This window comes from Ursus americanus, chromosome 9, assembly GCF_024610735.1.
Source record: "Ursus americanus isolate L20-20 chromosome 9, mUrsAme1.1.p, whole genome shotgun sequence".
In the NCBI taxonomy this organism is placed as follows: domain Eukaryota; kingdom Metazoa; phylum Chordata; class Mammalia; order Carnivora; family Ursidae; genus Ursus; species Ursus americanus.
Window position 1 is genome coordinate 62,175,777 of NC_142135.1, and position 18,986 is coordinate 62,194,762.

The following is an 18,986-nucleotide window of genomic DNA, read 5'->3' on the forward strand; positions in this document are numbered from 1 at the left end:
AAAAGTGAGGTAATGTTGCTATAATTGGAGCTGTGAAAACCTTAACTAAAAAGCCATGGAAGGTAGATCTAGTCAGGGTTTGAGGGCAATGATTTGGATGAGGAGGGGAGTGAAAGTTGATGCTTGCCCCATAGCCTCTGCACAAGTTGAGACCTCCCAAAGGCCAAGCCTTATTTGTGGAACCTCAGGGCCTTTTAACGTGTTGTCATTTATTCTTCCTATTATTTATTCTACATCAAACTCATTCCTACCACCACATACTTTACTGGTCACCTGGACGATAGCTAGTTACTCTTTGAATCTCAGCTCAAGCAAAAAGATGGCTGTTTTCTACTCTCGAAGATGGAATTAGAACTCCCCACCTCCAACTCTAGCATATTACATGTACCCACAGCACGTGGCTATGGTATCTATCATAGTTTTTACGTATGTAATTATAGGATCATTTGATTAATGCTTGTCTCTCCTCATAAGCTGCAAGTTCCATGACGGCAGGCCATTTCTTTCTTGTTCACCACTATAATCCCAGTGGCAAACAAATAGAGACCTCCAAATAGGCGGTGATGACAGAATGAATAAATGAATAAGTACATAGATTTTCCATGCTTCCCCTGAATTGAGCAAAGGAATGTCGGGCATAGAATTAATGGGATCCTGTTATATTCTAAGGAGAATATTTTGTTCTCTTGATAATGACTTTCTTTTCCAAATTATTTTCATATATTTCATGTTTCAACATATGTTTTAGAAGCTTGAAATTAGAAGCAATGGAAAGGTTTTAGATAGCTTGGCACATGGAAGTGCTATAAAATGCACTAGAAAAAAACTTTTTAAATATATCTATAGATATGTACATACATATACATATATACATACACATAAGATATATATATACATACATACATACACATAAGATATAGATATAGATATCTATATATATGCTGCACATTAGACTAAATAAGAATAGAAAAGAAAGCATGGGTACTTCTCAAAATCTATTTTTTTCAGAACAGACTCTGTTGCACATCATGGATTAAAGGGACACTTTTGTGTGACTTCCTTACTTCTGGTAAGGCTTTTAAGTCAGAAATGTCATCCATATTTCTAAGTACCTTATTCATCCATCTCAAATATACCTTCTTCTGATGACAGATAAGTGTGTGTGACTGGATCAATGCAAATGTATCACCGTTACTGGGGAAATTATTCAGAGTATGCCCTCTGATGTGTGACTTGAATAACCTTTAAATGCAGAAGACAATGCTTTTCTCTTAGTATCTTCTGTTCAGTGGCAAATTACAATATATGGGACTTTAATAGACCCTTTCAAGTAGTTTGCATGGTTTTCATGAAGCTGATTTCTTTTCCTCTTACATACTTGGGGGTGAATGGAAATAAATTTTTATTTTCAAAAAGAACCCAGAACACATTGATGAATTTTCTATACAGCTCTGCCATCAAGATGCTGATGATAAACAGTTGTAGATGGTATACATTAGAAAGGGAACAATATAAAGACATGAAGCTACTATTTGTAAAGACAGAAAATAAAATATAATATTGAGTATCTTAAGGAAAATTAAGAACACAAGACTGATTTTTGTTCAGTTTTATACTGATGTATGCTCTTTGAGCTCTGAGACCTATTGTTGCCTTTTGTTACCTTTTGTTCTCTGAAAGCTCCATAATTGGGAGAGTCTGACATGGTTTTTATTTATTTGCTTTTAGATTCAAAATTGGATGCATCATCTAAATAAAACTCATTCAGGCCTCATTCGCATGTTCTCCATTGGAAAATCGTATGAGGGAAGGTCTCTTTATGTTTTAAAGGTAAAAATAAATTATTAACAAAATATTTAGTAAACATTCATCTTTTTCAAGTTTGACTTATGGGGGGAAAATGAAATGGTCTTTCATAGCATCCTATATTTAACATCATCTGATAATTTAAGAAAAAATTCCCCGTAGATTTTTGGACCATATATAATTTTTGCCATTGAGTATTCCAGGGAATGCTGTTTCCAACATATTCAGAGTTACTGATGCACTTAAAAATAATGGCATTCAAAATTATTTGTGAGCTGGTGCTACTTAAGATGAACCAGTGCAAAACTACATTAATGTGTAAGAAGGTATATGCCCTTCCCAGCCCCTGACCCTGCATTCTCTCCTAGCTACTGACCCAGAGTTCTCTATCCCTTCTCAGCCAAACATGTGAAAAGATTTCCCTATGTCACTGTTTCTATTTCCTTACCTCCCATTCAGACCTTGACTCACTGGCCTTTGCCCCCATGGATCCTCTAAAACTTCTCTTGCCAAGACCAACAATGACTCCTAGTTGGGTCTCCTCCTATCTCTCTGACCATACCCTGCAGTCTCATTCACTGGTTCCTCTCCTCCTGCCCTTCCCATGTGTTCTGATCATCCGGGACCCTCTGCTCAAACTCCATGCTCTCCTTCTACCATCCTCTTTAGATGGACACATCCACCCCATGGTTTCAAGAATCATCCAGACCTTTCTATTTAGTAGGGGTCCACTCTCTGGTGCTTTGCATTCAGATGTCATTGCCTACTTGACCTTCTCATCTCAATGTTCACAAAAGCACCTCAGACTAAGAATGGCACCACTGTGATTGCAGTCAAGAAGCATGAACATCATCCTAAATTCCTCTCCCTTATTTTTACCACTTCCTTTAAATCTACCACCAAAAACTGACAATCCTTTCTTCTACATATCTTTTGGATCTGTTCCACTTCTTTCTCTTGTCTTGCCTACACTTACCCTAACTTATCTCTGGATCTCTTCTCCATGGACCATTGCAATAAAGGCCTCAGTATAGAGCAAATTCCTTTCAAGTCCCTGTCCTCTCCCTTCTCATACCCTCATCCGTCACTATTGTCAGCATGACCTTGGGCTCGTGCCCTTGTCTATCTCACATACACACACCTCTCCCATGAAATACACGATGAAGCCTTATCTCTTTTACATAAGACCTAGGGATTTCACACATTCTGCCTCTGTGTCCAGCTTCATCTGCCATTTCTTCCTCATACCCCAAAAACAGTTCTTCAAAGAGGATGTGCCCAAATTCTCTTTCAAGCTTGAGATGCCTTCTTCCAACTTGTCTGCTGGGCAAGCTTCAAGTTTTACCCAAGTACTCAAGTGTTCCTCCCCTGAAAAACCTTCTTTTATTCCCTGGGAAAATTAGACATAATACTCATGTTCCCTAAGCAACTTACGCATGTCCACATCACAATGATTGATTGCTCCCATGTCTGCACTCCCTACTAGCATATAAACATCTTATCTTTTCATTTTTGAATCTTCAGTGTCAAGCACAATATCCAAAAAGGATTTCCTGAAGTATTACTTGAGTGAAATAATGAATGAAAACTAAGTTCCCTATGAATATAATGTTAATAGCTGCTTATTTGTTACTGAGTTAGAAACCACATTTAAGTAATATTTATATAATAAGATTATAAAGAAAAATCTGTCACTTGATTCTATAAATCAATTTGTTTTGCTTTCCCATATCGTGTTGTAATAAAATTTGACTTAGTCCACCAATAAAACATAGTTATTGCTGGGGCGCCTGGGGGGCTCAGTCAGTTAAGTGCCTGCCTTCAGCTCAGGTCATGATCCCAGGGTCCTGAGATCGAGCCCTGTGTTGTGCTCAGCAGGAAGTGTGCTTCTCCCTCTGCTCCTCTGCTCACTCTCTCTCTTTCTCAAATAAATAAAATCTTTAAAAAAAAATTTAAAACATAGTTATTGCTTTAAGAAATATTCCTTGCAATTCTGATTCTCTTAGAGGAGGGGGTTAGGAGGAAGGGGAATTTAGCATTTTACTTAGCAATCACATATTATATTAAAGGAGAAGCAAATTTGGGGCACCTGGGTGGCTCAGCCAGTTAAGCGCCCAGCTCTTGATTTCAGCTTCGGTCATGGTCTTGGGGTCATGAGATCAAGCCCTGTATTGGGCTCCTCACTCAGAGTGGAATCTACTTGGGATTCTCTCCTTCTCCCTCTGCCCCTTCTCCTGGTCACACACATGCTCTTGCTGTCTGTCTGTCTGTCTGTCTGTCTGTCTCAATAGATAGATGATAGATAGATAGATAGATAGATAGATAGATAGATAGATAGATAGATAATTAAATAAATAAAATCTTTGGGGGGAAAAAGAGAAGCAAACCTATTTAAGGGACTGCTCTTTTTTGTCTATTTTCCCGTTAGATTTGTAATTAAGGCAATAAATTTATTATTTCTGCATAAACAGGCCTGGAATTCTGAAATAGATAGGAAATTTCTTTCTCTTTTTTGTGGGTTATCTAATGACTCAACCTATAGTGAAGAACTATACTGAAATGTAATTAAATTATGCTGATCAGTGAACTTAAAAATAAAAGCCTGAGTTGGTTACTATGAATACTCTTGTTTTCAGCTGGGCAGAAGATCACGAACTTACAAAAGAGCTGTCTGGATAGACTGTGGTATTCATGCAAGAGAATGGATTGGTCCTGCCTTTTGTCAGTGGTTTGTAAAAGAAGTAAGTTAAACCCTTTATACAATGTCCATTTCAGCTAACTGATGCTTCCCATGTGTTTTCATTCTGCTCAAGGAGCAAAACTGGAAACTTGAAGCCAGCAATACCTGACTGAATGATAACACCTTGATTTTGGTGGGTTACTTTCATGGTTCTGAAGACCCCCTCATACCTCTGGCTCAGTTTATCCTCACTTCTGCCCTTGGAGATTGAAGTTACCAACCCTCATAAAAGAGAAAGGATCAGAGTCTCTGAGCATTTTTGAATTTGTGGACAAATTAGGAACCAACCAGGTAGCTGATATATGGTAAAAGGCTAAACATCTAATTTATGGTGCTCCAGAGCAGTTTCTCATACAATATCCAACTTGGAAAACTCTATACCACTTATCACAATGATCTCACATATGCTATAACAATAAAGGGATGAGCAAACGATTGTATTTTGCTTTCCTGCTATAGATCTGTAATATAATACCAAAGACCCTTCGCATCTGTGGATTGGCGTTCTCAGTTTTAGTATTTTTCAGTAACTCTAATGATTGACGATTCGTGGAGATTTCTTTTTCTTTTTTTTTATTATGATATGTTTATCAGAGGCTTCATTTAAATCATAAGTCTTCTGAGGCTAGTGTATCAAGTGGGTCCCTATTCCAAGCATGGGTCATTTGAGCCAATCTCATGGACCAACATCTTAATATGTTTTGATATTTTCTATTCATCATCCTGAATGCAATGATTTTCATGGTTATTTTTAAACTCCTCTGTATTTTTTTGAAGATTCTTAAAAGAAAATCAACCACTAGAACTGTTAATGAAAGCGAAGAAATCTGAGGTAATGAAGGTTCTAAGCCAGAAAATAACCCTACAAACTTCTTTAGTCCTGTATTTATAAGGAACCATCAAGAATACAAAAGATGTTTAAATATTTTAGTTCTATTTCACTGTGTTTTGGGGGAAAACTAGGTGCCCTGCTGAGGTTTGTGATTTTGAGAGCTCTCCTAGTCTTAGGAAAGTATACCTCACAAGTGTCAAAAATGTACTAAATTTGCAAAATCTGCCTCACTGCCACTACCATGCCCACATACGTATCCTTAATTTTATAAATAAGATGTAATAATAAAAATTCTTAAGCCATTCCCACTCAGTGTATTAAGGAATTCATGTTCTCTTAAACTAACATTTCATCCTGGTAGGACACATGCAAAATCTGATAAGAAATTAATTCTAGGAGCACCTGGGTGATTGAACATCCAACTCTTGATTTCGGCTCAGGTCATGATCCTCAGGGTCGTAGAATCGAGCCCTGTGTCAGTATCCGAGCGCTGTATGAAGTCTGCTTATCCCTCTCCCTCCCCTTCTAGCTTTCCCCCTCAGGCCTTCCCCTTGCTCATACAGACGCTCTTTCTGTAAAATAAGTAAAATCTTTTAAGAAAAGAAACTAATTCTATTATCTTGGGTTAAATATCTGTTGCAACATATTGTCTGCTATCTTAAGTTTCAAAAAGAAAAGGAGGAAAAATGGCTAAGTATAGAACATCTATTATTAATAACTCTGGTCCTATCTATTATTGACAGATATAAGAATGTATCTCCCAAACATTTTACCTCACCCCCACATGTGCGACTTCTTTATAACACCTAAACTTATTTTATTGGTTCATGTGGATGTCTGTCTCTTCCTGTACCAATGCCAAAGGCAGAGACTCAATCTTGTTCATTGCTAAAACTTCAGAACCTAGAAAAATACCTGGCACTTAACCAGTCTTCAAATATTTGTTAATGATTGGGAATAATGAGAATCCAGTGATAATGATGTGGAAAGATTTCTGGGAGATGACTTGTCAAATCATCTCATAGGATATAAATGGTACCACCTGAATTTTCACAGTGCACGATCTGTACAGCCATATATTGCAGCCCTATACCCAAGCTAAGTTTCCAAGAAAGAGGAGAACACAGTGTAACCACAGAAAAAGGATGAGACATAATGAAAATCAATCAAGGGTTGTTGGTTTTAGAGCAAGAAAAAGAAGCATCAATTAGGATTAAGCTCCATTTCACCAAAGATAAGTAAGACCTCATCCCTTTTTCACCAGGCCATCCTCAAGCATGCACCTGAGTTTGGGCATTTCCATATCTCTGCTACTCTTTCCACGCCTCTCTAACTCTCGCTGTTTCTGGCTGTCCACTTGCTCCTCCACTTAATCACTTAAATTTCCCATCTATGTCACGGCAACAACCAGAAACTGGGAAAAGAAACCTTGGGGTCATTTGTCTCTGTGTCCTTGTGGAAGCAGTGAGGCTGCCAAAGCAGTGGCAGTGACTGGAGTGGATTGATATTTACACTTTGCAGGCTTGAAAGAGATGTTGTCATCTTGATTTAAAGCCCCCTTCCCACTAATGGTGGTGCTAGGGACTAGGAGGAAAGGAACGTCAAAGATTTAAATAGCCCTGGGTTGGAATGCCAGCTCTGAAATTTACTACCTGTGTGGTCTTGGGGCAAGTTATTTAACCTCTCTGAAGCTCAGTAATGTGTGACACACTGGGTTATTGGGAAAATTAAATGACAGAATCCATGTAAAAGACGTAACGGAGTGCTTGGCATATAATCACTTAATAAAATCAACTCTCAGCAGTAGTATCAGCAATTTGGTATTTTTATTTTATTTTTTATGTTTAACAAACATTGAGTAATACTCTCTCTCCTAGGGCTATAGGGAACTTCACTAAGAACTATGTAGCATCAGTTCAATACTAGGGTGGGTTTAAACTAAAAGGAGCAGTGGGTATGGCTTAAGGGGGAGGCACAACAGCTGCTGTGCTCTGGTTGCGGACCTTGGTGACTGCTGGCAAGCTGAGTCAGACCTGCAGGGGACCCGAGGCCCTTGAGCCCTCCGGGCACACCCTTGCTCCCTGCTGGGGCCGCTGGGGATTCAGGAGAGCCCCTGGCCCTTGAGGGCGTCTGGGGGCTGTGCTCAGAACAGGAGCAGGAGGCCCCCATGGGACAGGCTGGACCCTGGGCCCCAAGTTGACCAGATTCTGCACCGGCCAACGGTTTTCTTCCCTCAGCTTTCTGAGCTCCCTCTCGGCCCTCCAAGCAGCCTTCTGGCTCTGGTCACTCCTCTTCTCATACACGAGGATGTCCCGTTCGTGCAAGGAGCAGATCTTCTCCCTTTCCTTGCTCAGGTCCTCAGCCATCTTCCTGTAGAGGCTGAAGTTCCAATTGGCCTCATCGGCCTTCCTGCGTATCTTGATCAGTTCGTTCTCCACTTCCAGGCGGAGGGTTTGCTCCTCCACCAGCTTTCTCTCCAGTTGCAGGATGTGCTCTTCCCACGTCTCAGGCTGTACTTTGAGCTGCTGCCGGACCTTGTTAATCTCACTGTCCAGGAGGGTGTTTTGAAGTCGCAAACTTAATTCCTCAGCTTGGTAGGTTGCTACTTGTTTTCTGAGCTCTGCAGTTATCTTGTTTTGCTTCATCAGTTCCCTGGACAGCTTTCCTTTTTTCTCTGGGCCCCCGCCCGAGGGCACAGGGACGTGGACGCCGAGAGGGGAGCCATTCTGGTAGTGGGCTGACGGGTGGATGGGGCCAGTAGCCGCCTCCCTCCTCCCCTGTCCTTCAGAGCCCGCACCATCCAGCTGATGTCTAACGAGCTCCAGCACGTGCAGCATCTTCAGCATGATCTGGCCTAGGCTCTGGAGTTGGCTTCTGTCCGCACCCGCAGCCGGCTGCACTCCTGGGCTGGGAAGCTCTGGCCTGCCTTCCTCCTCTGCCTCTTCCTGCTCTCTCTGCCCGCCACTGCCGATCTCCTGGGCCCGCGGGCCTTGACTTCCCTGAACATCGGGGCTGGCATTGGAGCCTTCCGTTATTTTCCTCGCGGGCGGTTCTCCATCTTCCTGTGATGCTCTGGAGATGGGATTTTCATCAGTCAGCGGGCAAGGGCTATTAGGCGGGCTTTCCCCAATTCCCTTCAGCAGTTGGGCAGCGTCTTTCACTGAGAAATAGCTGTGAGTTTTGTTCAGGACCTCCAGAGCGAGAATCTGTAGTGGGAGAGGACTGGCCTTCTGCACAGGGGATGCGACAGCTTCACAGGCTTGTGTCTCTGCTCCTGTCTCCTGCACGCCTTTCTCAGAGACTTCACCCTGGGCACACTGCCCCCTTCGTCTTCTTAAGCTGCGTCCGCTCTTTACTAGGACTATCACCACTGCAGTGCACACCAGGATCTCCCAGCGAAACTCAGAGACTCGTGGCATGTGTGGCACACTTTCGTGTATCACCAACAGGGCAGCCCACAGCTGCTCTAGAACTGGCTGGAGAGACATTTCCATGGCCACCAGCTGGCTCCAAAGGGCCTCGTGGCTCTGTCTCCAATCACCAGTGTCTTGTGGGCCACAAATAAGTGCTTGGAACCCCAAGGAGGGTTCCGTCTCCAACACACACCAGTGCCTGGCCAGAGGGGCTGACATCAGTTGGGGTGGGGGAGGGGCACCTGAGTTCTAGCCGACCCTCCTCTTCCTTTGCTCATTGCATGGACAGAAAAAGAAACTACTTACACAGTGCGTGGGGGGAATAGATGCACAGCCTGGAGCTGGGGCCTCTGTCAGCCCACCTGGTCCTATAGCACACCTAGAGGGTCATAGCAGGGCCATGCCATTTTCCTCTGCATGGGTGTTAGGCACAGGGGGACCCGTCCCTGGCTGAGCCTCATCCCCCCCCCCACACCCACCATTCACAGAAGCCTGGTCCCAGAGATCTCCTCTCTCTGAAGCTTCCTCTGTCTTTGTCTTTTATTGGTGTGGGAGGGGTGGGGTGCAAGCGCACCACACTGAAGGGTGTCCCCAGAGATACCAACCAAGAGAGTAGACTTTCAGTTGTAACAACACACAAGAAAAAAAAAAAAAAGGACTGGCAGGGTCTGATATTTTCATGGATGTCCGCTGGAGCCTGTTTTCCACATTAAATCCATGTCTTCCAGGAAGCAGGTGTATCTCGGTGGAGGTGGCCTGTATCATTTTCCTTTGCCCCGAAGAAAGTTTTTTATAGTTTGCATGGCAGGGGTATCAGCAACAAATTCCACAATTTTTGATCTGTGATTGTCGTCATTTCTCTTTAACTTTGGAGGGATAACTTCAGAGGCGACAGATTCTTAATTTGGTGGCTTTTTTATTCCACTCCACTCCTTGGTTGTACGGTTTCTAAAGGGAAGTTTCTTTGTAGTCTCATCTGTATTTCTGTGTATGTCAGGTGGTTTTTCCCAGTGGATCCTTTTTCCCTTTTTGTTGTTTCCTTCATTTCCTGCAGTTTTTGATATGCCTATGTATAGATTTTATGCTTCACTTGATTTACTAATTTAAGTAATCTCTATACCCAACATGGGGCTTGAACTCATGACTCCCAGATCAAGAGCCGCACGCTCTTCTGACTGAGCCAGCCAGATGCCCCTATGTACAGATTTTTTGGTATTTATCATGCTTGGTGTGCTCTGAACCTCCTGCATCTACCGTTTAGTGTCCTCCTTTTTTTTTTTTTTAATTCATAGACATTATTTCCTCCAATCACATTGTTACATGAAGTTTTTTATTTTAGCAATTTTTCATTCTGTCCTAGAATTCCCAACTCTCACATTGCAGATCTGTTTTGGTATGCTGTCTTCTTTATCCACTAGAAACCTTAGCATATTAATTATCTTTGTTTAATATCCTAGTCTCATAATTCCAACATCTACACCATGTCTGAAACTGGTCCTCATGTTTGCTGTGTCTCTGAAAACTGTTTTTTACCCTCTTAGCATGCCTTATAATTTTTAGTTGTGAGCCAGACATGATCATGCTGTGCCGGGTATAGGGCACTACCTTCAGTGACAGGCCTATCGCGGGTGGTGGGTGTGTGGCAGGGGCATCCTTAGTCCAATTAGTCTGTCTGCAGTGCCCCTGAGCCCCAAGGTTGTGACCTCCTGCGTGCGCCCAGTCCTTCCCCTCAGGCAGGAGAGGAGAACTTGCTGGGGCTGGGGGGGGGGGGGTTCCGCAGCGTGGGGTGTTCCTCTTTCCCAGGTCAGTTATGTTCTGGTAAAATCCCAGTAGATTAGGCTCAGGTTTAACTAGTTTCCCCTGAGGGCAGGCCTTGTTAAGAAGAACACGGTACTCTGGTGAATTTCAGAACTGTTGCTTTTTCTTTTCTTGCTCAAAGCATACCCTTATGATCTGATTTGTCTCAGCTCTTCACTGAGAGAACCTGGTAGGGCTCCTGGAGTAAACTCACAAAGATGTGACCACTCCCACCCCACCCCCACACCCTCCCCACCCTTGTGACTGAATTCGCCCAGCAATTTGGTGTTTTTACGTAACCAATGTACAGAGAATCGTTCGAAAATCAACAAGGATATGAACTTAACACCACCATGAACCAACAGGACCTAAACCACATTTATAAATCACTCTGCCCAACAACAGCACAATGCACATTATTTTCAAGGGCCTATGTTCTGTATATTCTGGGCCAAAAAACAGACCTCAGCAAATGAATGAATGAATGAATGAATGAATGAATGAATGAATGAATGAATAAGAAAGAGAGAGAGAGAAAGGAAAGAAAAAAGAGAGAGAGGAAGAAAACAATAGAAAAGAAGAGAAAAGAAAAAATCCCACAGAACCATGGTCTCTGACGACGATGTAAACAAACTAGAGGGAGGTTTGGGGGGGCTAAATGGGTGATGAGTATTAAGGAGGGCACTTGTTGTGATGAGCACTAGGTGTTATATTTAAGTGATGAATCACTGAATTCTATTCCTGAAACCAGTATTACAGGATATTTAACTAGAATTTAACATTTGAAAAAAAAGAACCATTGAATCACTATATTATATACCTGAAATGAATATAACACTACATATTAACTTATAGGAATTAAAATTTAAAAAATTTTAAAAATATTTAAAAAATTCAAACTACATATTGAAAGGAGAAAGATAACAAATATCCATACACAGTCTACTTTATCCATGGATCAAAGATAAAATCCCAATACATCGAACTGAATGAAAATGAAACTACAACATACTAAAATCTGTGGGACACAGCTAAATCAATGGATAGCAAGGTTTAGAGCACTAAATGCATACATTAGAAAGGAGGAGGGGCGCCTGGGTGGCTCAGTCAGTTAGTCCAACTCGTGGTATTGACTCGAGTCATGATGGACCCCAGGGTTGTGAGACTGAGCCCACATTGTGCTGGTGCTTGGCATGGGGGCTGCTTAATCTCCCTCTCCCTTCGCACCTACTCCCTCCTTCTCTCCCCCCATCTCTATTTCTCTCTCCCTCTCTAAAAAAAAAAAAAAAAAAAAAAATGTTTCAAAACAACAAGCTCTCACCTTAAGAACCTAGAAAAAGACTAGGAAATAAAACCAAAAGAACCATTCTACCCAATTTCAAGATATATAGCTACAGTAATCAAAAGTGTGTGGTGTTGGTGAAGGGAGAGGCAAATGGAACACAGTAAAGACAGATAAATGGGACAGAATGAAGGACCCAGAAATAGACCTACGCAAATATGCCCAACTGAGTTTTGACAAAGGTGAAAAGCAATTCAATAGTGAAGAGAAAGCCTTTTCAATAAATGGTGCTGGAGCAAGTGGACTTCCATACACACACACACAAAAAAAAAAGAACCACAATCTAAGTCTCATACCTTATACAAAAATTAACTCAGGGTGCCTGGGTGGCTCAGCCGGTTAGGCAGCTAGCTCTTGATTTTGGCTCAGGTCATGATGTCCCAGTCCTCGACTAAGTCAGGTTCTAAGTTCAGTGGGGAGTCTGCTTGAGGTTGCTCTCTCCCCTTCTCCCTTCACCCCTCTCCCTGATCACGTGTGTGCTCCCACTCTCAATATATATATATATATTTTTTTTTTAAATTAACTCAAAATGAATCACTGACTTAAATGTAAAATTATAATAACGTTTAGGAAAAAATTTGCAGAAAATACAGCCAGGTAAAGAAACCTTAGGTTTGACATCAAATCATTTTCCATAAAGGAAAAATTGATTAATTGGGCATTATCAAACAATCAAAATTCTGAATCTGTACTGTGTGAAACACCCTTAGGACAAAAAAGACAAGATACAAACTGGGAAAAAAATATATGCAAACCACATATCTGATAAAGGCTCCTATTTGAAGTATATAAACTCAAATTTTGACCCCACAACAAGCAAGCAATCTAGTCAAAAGAAAATTTAAAAAAATGGGCAAAAGACCTAAACACTTAACCAAAGAGTATGCAGATGGAAAGCACCTAAAAAGTTGCTATGAGGGCAATTCAAATTAAAATTACAATGAGCTGTCACACATACCTATCAGAATGACTAAAATAAAATGTATCAGAGAGACCCCGCCACCAAAAGCAAGGGAGGATGTGGAATAACTGGATCACTCCTGCGTTGCTGGTGGGAATGTAAAATGGTAGAGCTAATCTTGAAAACAGTTAACAGTTTCTTTTATTTTTTAAATCTTTTCTATAAATTCCACTTAACATCCAGTGTACTATTAATTTCAGATGTACAGTATAGTGATTCAACACTTCCACACAGTTTCTTTAAAAACTAGATCTGCAACTACCATATGACCCAGTAATTGCACTCTTGCAATTTGTTCTAGAGAAATCAAAACTTATGTTCGCTCAGACACCTATACATAAATGTTTAGAGCAGCTTTATAATAGCCAAAACCTGGAAACAATCCAGATAGCCTTCCATTCCAGGCTCTCAGCTGACTCATGCCACACTGCCAGTCGTCCCCTACATTGGCCACATATTGGCGTGTGAGGGTCAAGTAAGGTGGTGTCCTCTCAGAGAGACACATGGTGAACGGAACAGAGGTCCTCTTTCTTACATTTTTTTTACCCTAATCTGTCAGTAGTTTCTACCATCTCTTGATTTCCCTGGAATTTCAACCCCAGGAGAGGGGGTGGGTCAGAAGCCAAAAGTGTGGCTTCACATATTTGTTTTCTCTTTCTTGAATGCTTTCCCCAAACAGAACAGCCTAAAACAACATTTATAACCTGAGATAGTTTCCGTGGGCCAGCCATCCAGGTGTGACTCGCCAGGTACCTCTGGCTCAGGATCTCACACAAGGTCGCGCTCAAGATGTCAGCTGGATCTTCAGTCATCTCCAGGCTTGTGTGGGGAGGGGGCAGGGGGGGAATCTGCTCTTGAGCTCACTCAGGCGGCTGTTAGCAGCCAGAGGTCCTCCATCGCTGTAAGCAAGAGACATTCGTTCCTTGCCACATGGGCCTCTCCAGGATACAATTCACGACAAGCACCTGGCTTCCCTCAGAGCTGATCACGGGGGAAGGGAGACAGACCAGGCCCAAGATGGAAGCCGGTTTCTTTGTAAACTAACCTCCGAAGTGACATCCTATCACTTTTGCTATATCCTGCCCTTAGAAGTGAGTCAGTACTTCCAGACCATATTCAAGGGGTAGGGGGCATTACACAAGTGTATGTGTACCAAAGCTGGGAATCATTGGAGACCCCTTAGAGCCTGCCCACCATACTTTGGTGGGACTTTTGCCCACAGCTAGCTACCACTATAATATTTGCATCCTTACTCAAATGTGAACTAGGAGAAAATTTATCAAGCCCTTCTGGGATCCTTACAAGCAAATTGCATAGAAGTTACTTGCATAGAAGTCCCTGGGTGGATCAGTCAGTTACGCATGCGACTCTTGATTTTGGTTCTGGACACCTGGGTGGATCAGTCAGTTACGCATGCGACTCTTGATTTTGGTTCTGGACACGATCTCAGGCTTGCGAGATCGAGCCAAGCGTCCTGCTCTGCACTCAGTGGGAAACCTGCCTAGGATTCTCTCTCTCTGTCCCTCCCTTGCTTGCATGTGTGTGTGCATTCTCTCTCTCTCTCGAAGGAAAGAAGGAAGGAAGGAAGGAAGGAAGGAAGGAAGGAAGGAAGGAAGGAAGGAAGGAAGGAAGGATGAAAAAGAAAGAAAGAAAGAAAGAAAGAAAGAAAGAAAGAAAGAAAGAAAGAAAGAAAGAAAGAAAGAAAGAAAGAAAGAAGAAAGGAAGGAAGGAAGGAAGGAAGGAAGGAAGGAAGGAAGGAAGGAAGGAAGGAAGGAAGGAAGGAAAAGAAAGAAAAGGAAAGGAAATGAAAGGAAAGGAAAGGGAGAAAGAAATAGTATTAGTTACTTGCACACCAGTCAGTAGTTAGACAGCCCTGGGTTGGAATGCCAGCTCTGAAATTTACTACCTGTGTGGTCTTGGGGCAAGTTATTTAACCTCTCTGAAGCTCAGTAATGTGTGACACACTGGGTTATTGGGAAAATTAAATGACATAATCCATGTAAAAGACGTAACGGAGTGCTTGGCATATAGTCCCTTAATAAAATCAACTCTCAGCAGTAGTATCAGCAATTTGGTATTTTTATTTTATTTTTTATGTTTAACAAACATTGAGTAATACTATCTCTCCTAGGGCTATAGGGAACTTCACTAAGAACTATGTAGCATCAGTTCAATACTAGGGTGGGTTTAAACTAAAAGGAGCAGTGGGTATGGCTTAAGGGGGAGGCACAACAGCTGCTGTGCTCTGGTTGCGGACCTTGGTGGCTGCTGGGAAGCTGAGTCAGACCTGCAGGGGACCCGAGGCCCTTGAGCCCTCCGGGCACACCCTTGCTCCCTGCTTGGGCCGCTGGGGATTCAGGAGAGCCCCTGGCCCTTGAGGGCGTCTGGGGGCTGTGCTCAGAACAGGAGCAGGAGGCCCCCATGGGACAGGCTGGACCCTGGGCCCCAAGTTGACCAGATTCTGCACCGGCCAACGGTTTTCTTCCCTCAGCTTTCTGAGCTCCCTCTCGGCCCTCCAAGCAGCCTTCTGGCTCTGGTCACTCCTCTTCTCATACACGAGGATGTCCTGTTCGTGCAAGGAGCAGATCTTCTCCCTTTCCTTGCTCAGGTCCTCAGCCATCTTCCTGTAGAGGCTGAAGTTCCAATTGGCCTCATCGGCCTTCCTGCGTATCTTGATCAGTTCGTTCTCCACTTCCAGGCGGAGGGTTTGCTCCTCCACCAGCTTTCTCTCCAGTTGCAGGATGTGCTCTTCCCACATCTCAGGCTGTACTTTGAGCTGCTGCCGGACCTTGTTAATCTCCCTGTCCAGGAGGGTGTTTTGAAGTCGCAAACTTAATTCCTCAGCTTGGTAGGTTGTTACTTGTTTTCTGAGCTCTGCAGTTATCTTGTTTTGCTTCATCAGTTCCCTGGACAGCTTTCCTTTTTTCTCTGGGCCCCCGCCCGAGGGCACAGGGACGTGGACGCCGAGAGGGGAGCCATTCTGGTAGTGGGCTGACGGGTGGATGGGGCCAGTAGCCGCCTCCCTCCTCCCCTGTCCTTCAGAGCCCGCACCATCCAGCTGATGTCTAACGAGCTCCAGCACGTGCAGCATCTTCAGCATGATCTGGCCTAGGCTCTGGAGTTGGCTTCTGTCCGCACCCGCAGCCGGCTGCACTCCTGGGCTGGGAAGCTCTGGCCTGCCTTCCTCCTCTGCCTCTTCCTGCTCTCTCTGCCCGCCACTGCCGATCTCCTGGGCCCGCGGGCCTTGACTTCCCTGAACATCGGGGCTGGCATTGGAGCCTTCCGTTATTTTCCTCGCGGGCGGTTCTCCATCTTCCTGTGATGCTCTGGAGATGGGATTTTCATCAGTCGGCGGGGAAGGGCTATTAGGTGGGCTTTCCCCAATTCCCTTCAGCAGTTGGGCAGCGTCTTTCACTGAGAAATAGCTGTGAGTTTTGTTCAGGACCTCCAGAGCGAGAATCTGTAGTGGGAGAGGACTAGCCTTCTGCACAGGGGATGCGACAGCTTCACAGGCTTGTGTCTCTGCTCCTGTCTCCTGCACGCCTTTCTCAGAGACTTCACCCTGGGCACACTGCCCCCTTCGTCTTCTTAAGCTGCGTCCGCTCTTTACTAGGACTATCACCACTGCAGTGCACACCAGGATCTCCCAGCGAAACTCAGAGACTCGTGGCATGTGTGGCACACTTTCGTGTATCACCAACAGGGCAGCCCACAGCTGCTCTAGAACTGGCTGGAGAGACATTTCCATGGCCACCAGCTGGCTCCAAAGGGCCTCGTGGCTCTGTCTCCAATCACCAGTGTCTTGTGGGCCACAAATAAGTGCTTGGAACCCCAAGGAGGGTTCCGTCTCCAACACACACCAGTGCCTGGCCAGAGGGGCTGACATCAGTTGGGGTGGGGGAGGGGCACCTGAGTTCTAGCCGACCCTCCTCTTCCTTTGCTCATTGCATGGACAGAAAAGGAGACTACTTACACAGTGCATGGGGGGAATAGATGCACAGCCTGGAGCTGGGGCCTCTGTCAGCCCACCTGGTCCTATAGCACACCTAGAGGGTCATAGCAGGGCCATGCCATTTTCCTCTGCATGGGTGTTAGGCACAGGGGGACCCGTCCCTGGCTGAGCCTCATCCCCCCCCCACCCCCACCATTCACAGAAGCCTGGTCCCAGAGATCTCCTCCCTCTGAAGCTTCCTCTGTCTTTGTCTTTTATTGGTGTGGGAGGGGTGGGGTGCAAGCGCACCACACTGAAGGGTGTCCCCAGAGATACCAACCAAGAGAGTAGACTTTCAGTTGTAACAACACACAAGAAAAAAAAAAAAAAAAGGACTGGCAGGGTCTGATATTTTCATGGATGTCCGCTGGAGCCTGTTTTCCACATTAAATCCATGTCTTCCAGGAAGCAGGTGTATCTCGGTGGAGGTGGCCTGTATCATTTTCCTTTGCCCCGAAGAAAGTATTTTATAGTTTGCATGGCAGGGGTATCAGCAACAAATTCCACAATTTTTGATCTGTGATGTCGTCATTTCTCTTTAACTTTGGAAGGATATCTTCAGAGGCGACAGATTCTTAATTTGGTGGCTTTTTTATTCCACTCCACTCCTTGGTTGTACGGTTTCTAAAGGGAAGTTTCTTTGTAGTCTCATCTGTATTTCTGTGTATGTCAGGTGGTTTTTCCCAGTGGATCCTTTTTCCCTTTTTGTTGTTTCCTTCATTTCCTGCAGTTTTTAATATGCCTATGTATAGATTTTATCCTTCTCTTGATTTACTAATTTAAGTAATCTCTATACCCAACGTGGGGCTTGAACTCATGACTCCCAGATCAAGAGCCGCACGCTCTTCTGACTGAGCCAGCCAGATGCCCCTATGTACAGATTTTTTGGTATTTATCATGCTTGGTGTGCTCTGAACCTCCTGCATCTACCGTTTAGTGTCCTCCTTTTTTTTTTTTTAATTCATAGACATTATTTCCTCCAATCACATTGTTACATGAAGTTTTTTATTTTAGCAATTTTTCATTCTGTCCTAGAATTCCCAACTCTCACATTGCAGATCTGTTTTGGTATGCTGTCTTCTTTATCCACTAGAAACCTTAGCATATTAATTATCTTTGTTTAATATCCTAGTCTCATAATTCCAACATCTACACCATGTCTGAAACTGGTCCTCATGTTTGCTGTGTCTCTGAAAACTGTTTTTTACCCTCTTAGCATGCCTTATAATTTTTAGTTGTGAACCAGACATGATCATGCTGTGCCGGGTATAGGGCACTACCTTCAGTGACAGGCCTATCGTGGGTTGTGGTTGAGCAAAGTGATGTGGCTATAAAAGAGCTTCGTGAGAGTTCCTTGCAGTGATGGAAAAGTTCTGTGTCTTGACCAGTGTCAGTACTCTGAGTATGATATTATGCTATAGTTTTTGAAGATGTTACCATTTGGAGGAAGTTGGAAAGGGTACAGAGAACTGTATTAGTTGTTCTGATTACATCTCAAAATGAAAAATTTATTATGAAAATAATAGCCAGATCTCCACACTCCTGGATTCCACTCTGGAACCAAGATTCTATCTCTTGCCTGGAGAATCAGAGGCAGTTTTATCACTGGTCTTTCTTCCCTGCTCTATAATCCCCAGCTGACCCTGCCTCTCTGCCATGGAAACCAGAAGTATCAAGATGTGGCTCTGGTTCCATATGTCCCTCTTTTTGTTGGCCAGCTTGATTATCCCGTGCCATGCCCCAAGAGCCACTTCCACTTCCCACTCCGATTTAGCAGATGGGTCCATGAATGTCTTGGACACACAAAGCTCAGAAAACAATGGTACAGAAGCAAACTACCCAGCTTAAATGATAAGATGGGCTCTAGTATTTTGTTATTCAGGAAATTGTTCAAACTGAATTCGTTATCTCAACATATAACTCACAGTTTTTCATTATCTCAATATATAACTGCTACTTGGCAGACATCTTTAAAGTGCAAAATACATGATATGATTGTGGGGTTTTAGCTTTTACATTGACAATTATTTAATTATGTTGAAAAATATAGAGCCATCACTTTTGATGTTACTACTTGCCACCTCTCTTTTTTTTCTGGTATTCA

The 18,986-nt window shown here is 43.4% G+C and overlaps 1 protein-coding gene across 2 annotated transcripts in view; it reads left to right on the forward strand.

The window, feature by feature from the left end:
* CPA6 (carboxypeptidase A6) overlaps positions 1-18,986 on the forward strand; it is a 324,775-nt gene that overhangs the window by 243,688 nt on the left and 62,101 nt on the right. For both annotated transcript variants that reach the window (XM_087864840.1, XM_087864841.1), the window contains exons 5-6: positions 1,729-1,830; positions 4,443-4,547. In XM_087864840.1, coding sequence (XP_087720966.1) covers positions 1,729-1,830; positions 4,443-4,547 — 207 coding nt within the window. The remainder of the gene's footprint in view (positions 1-1,728; positions 1,831-4,442; positions 4,548-18,986) is intronic.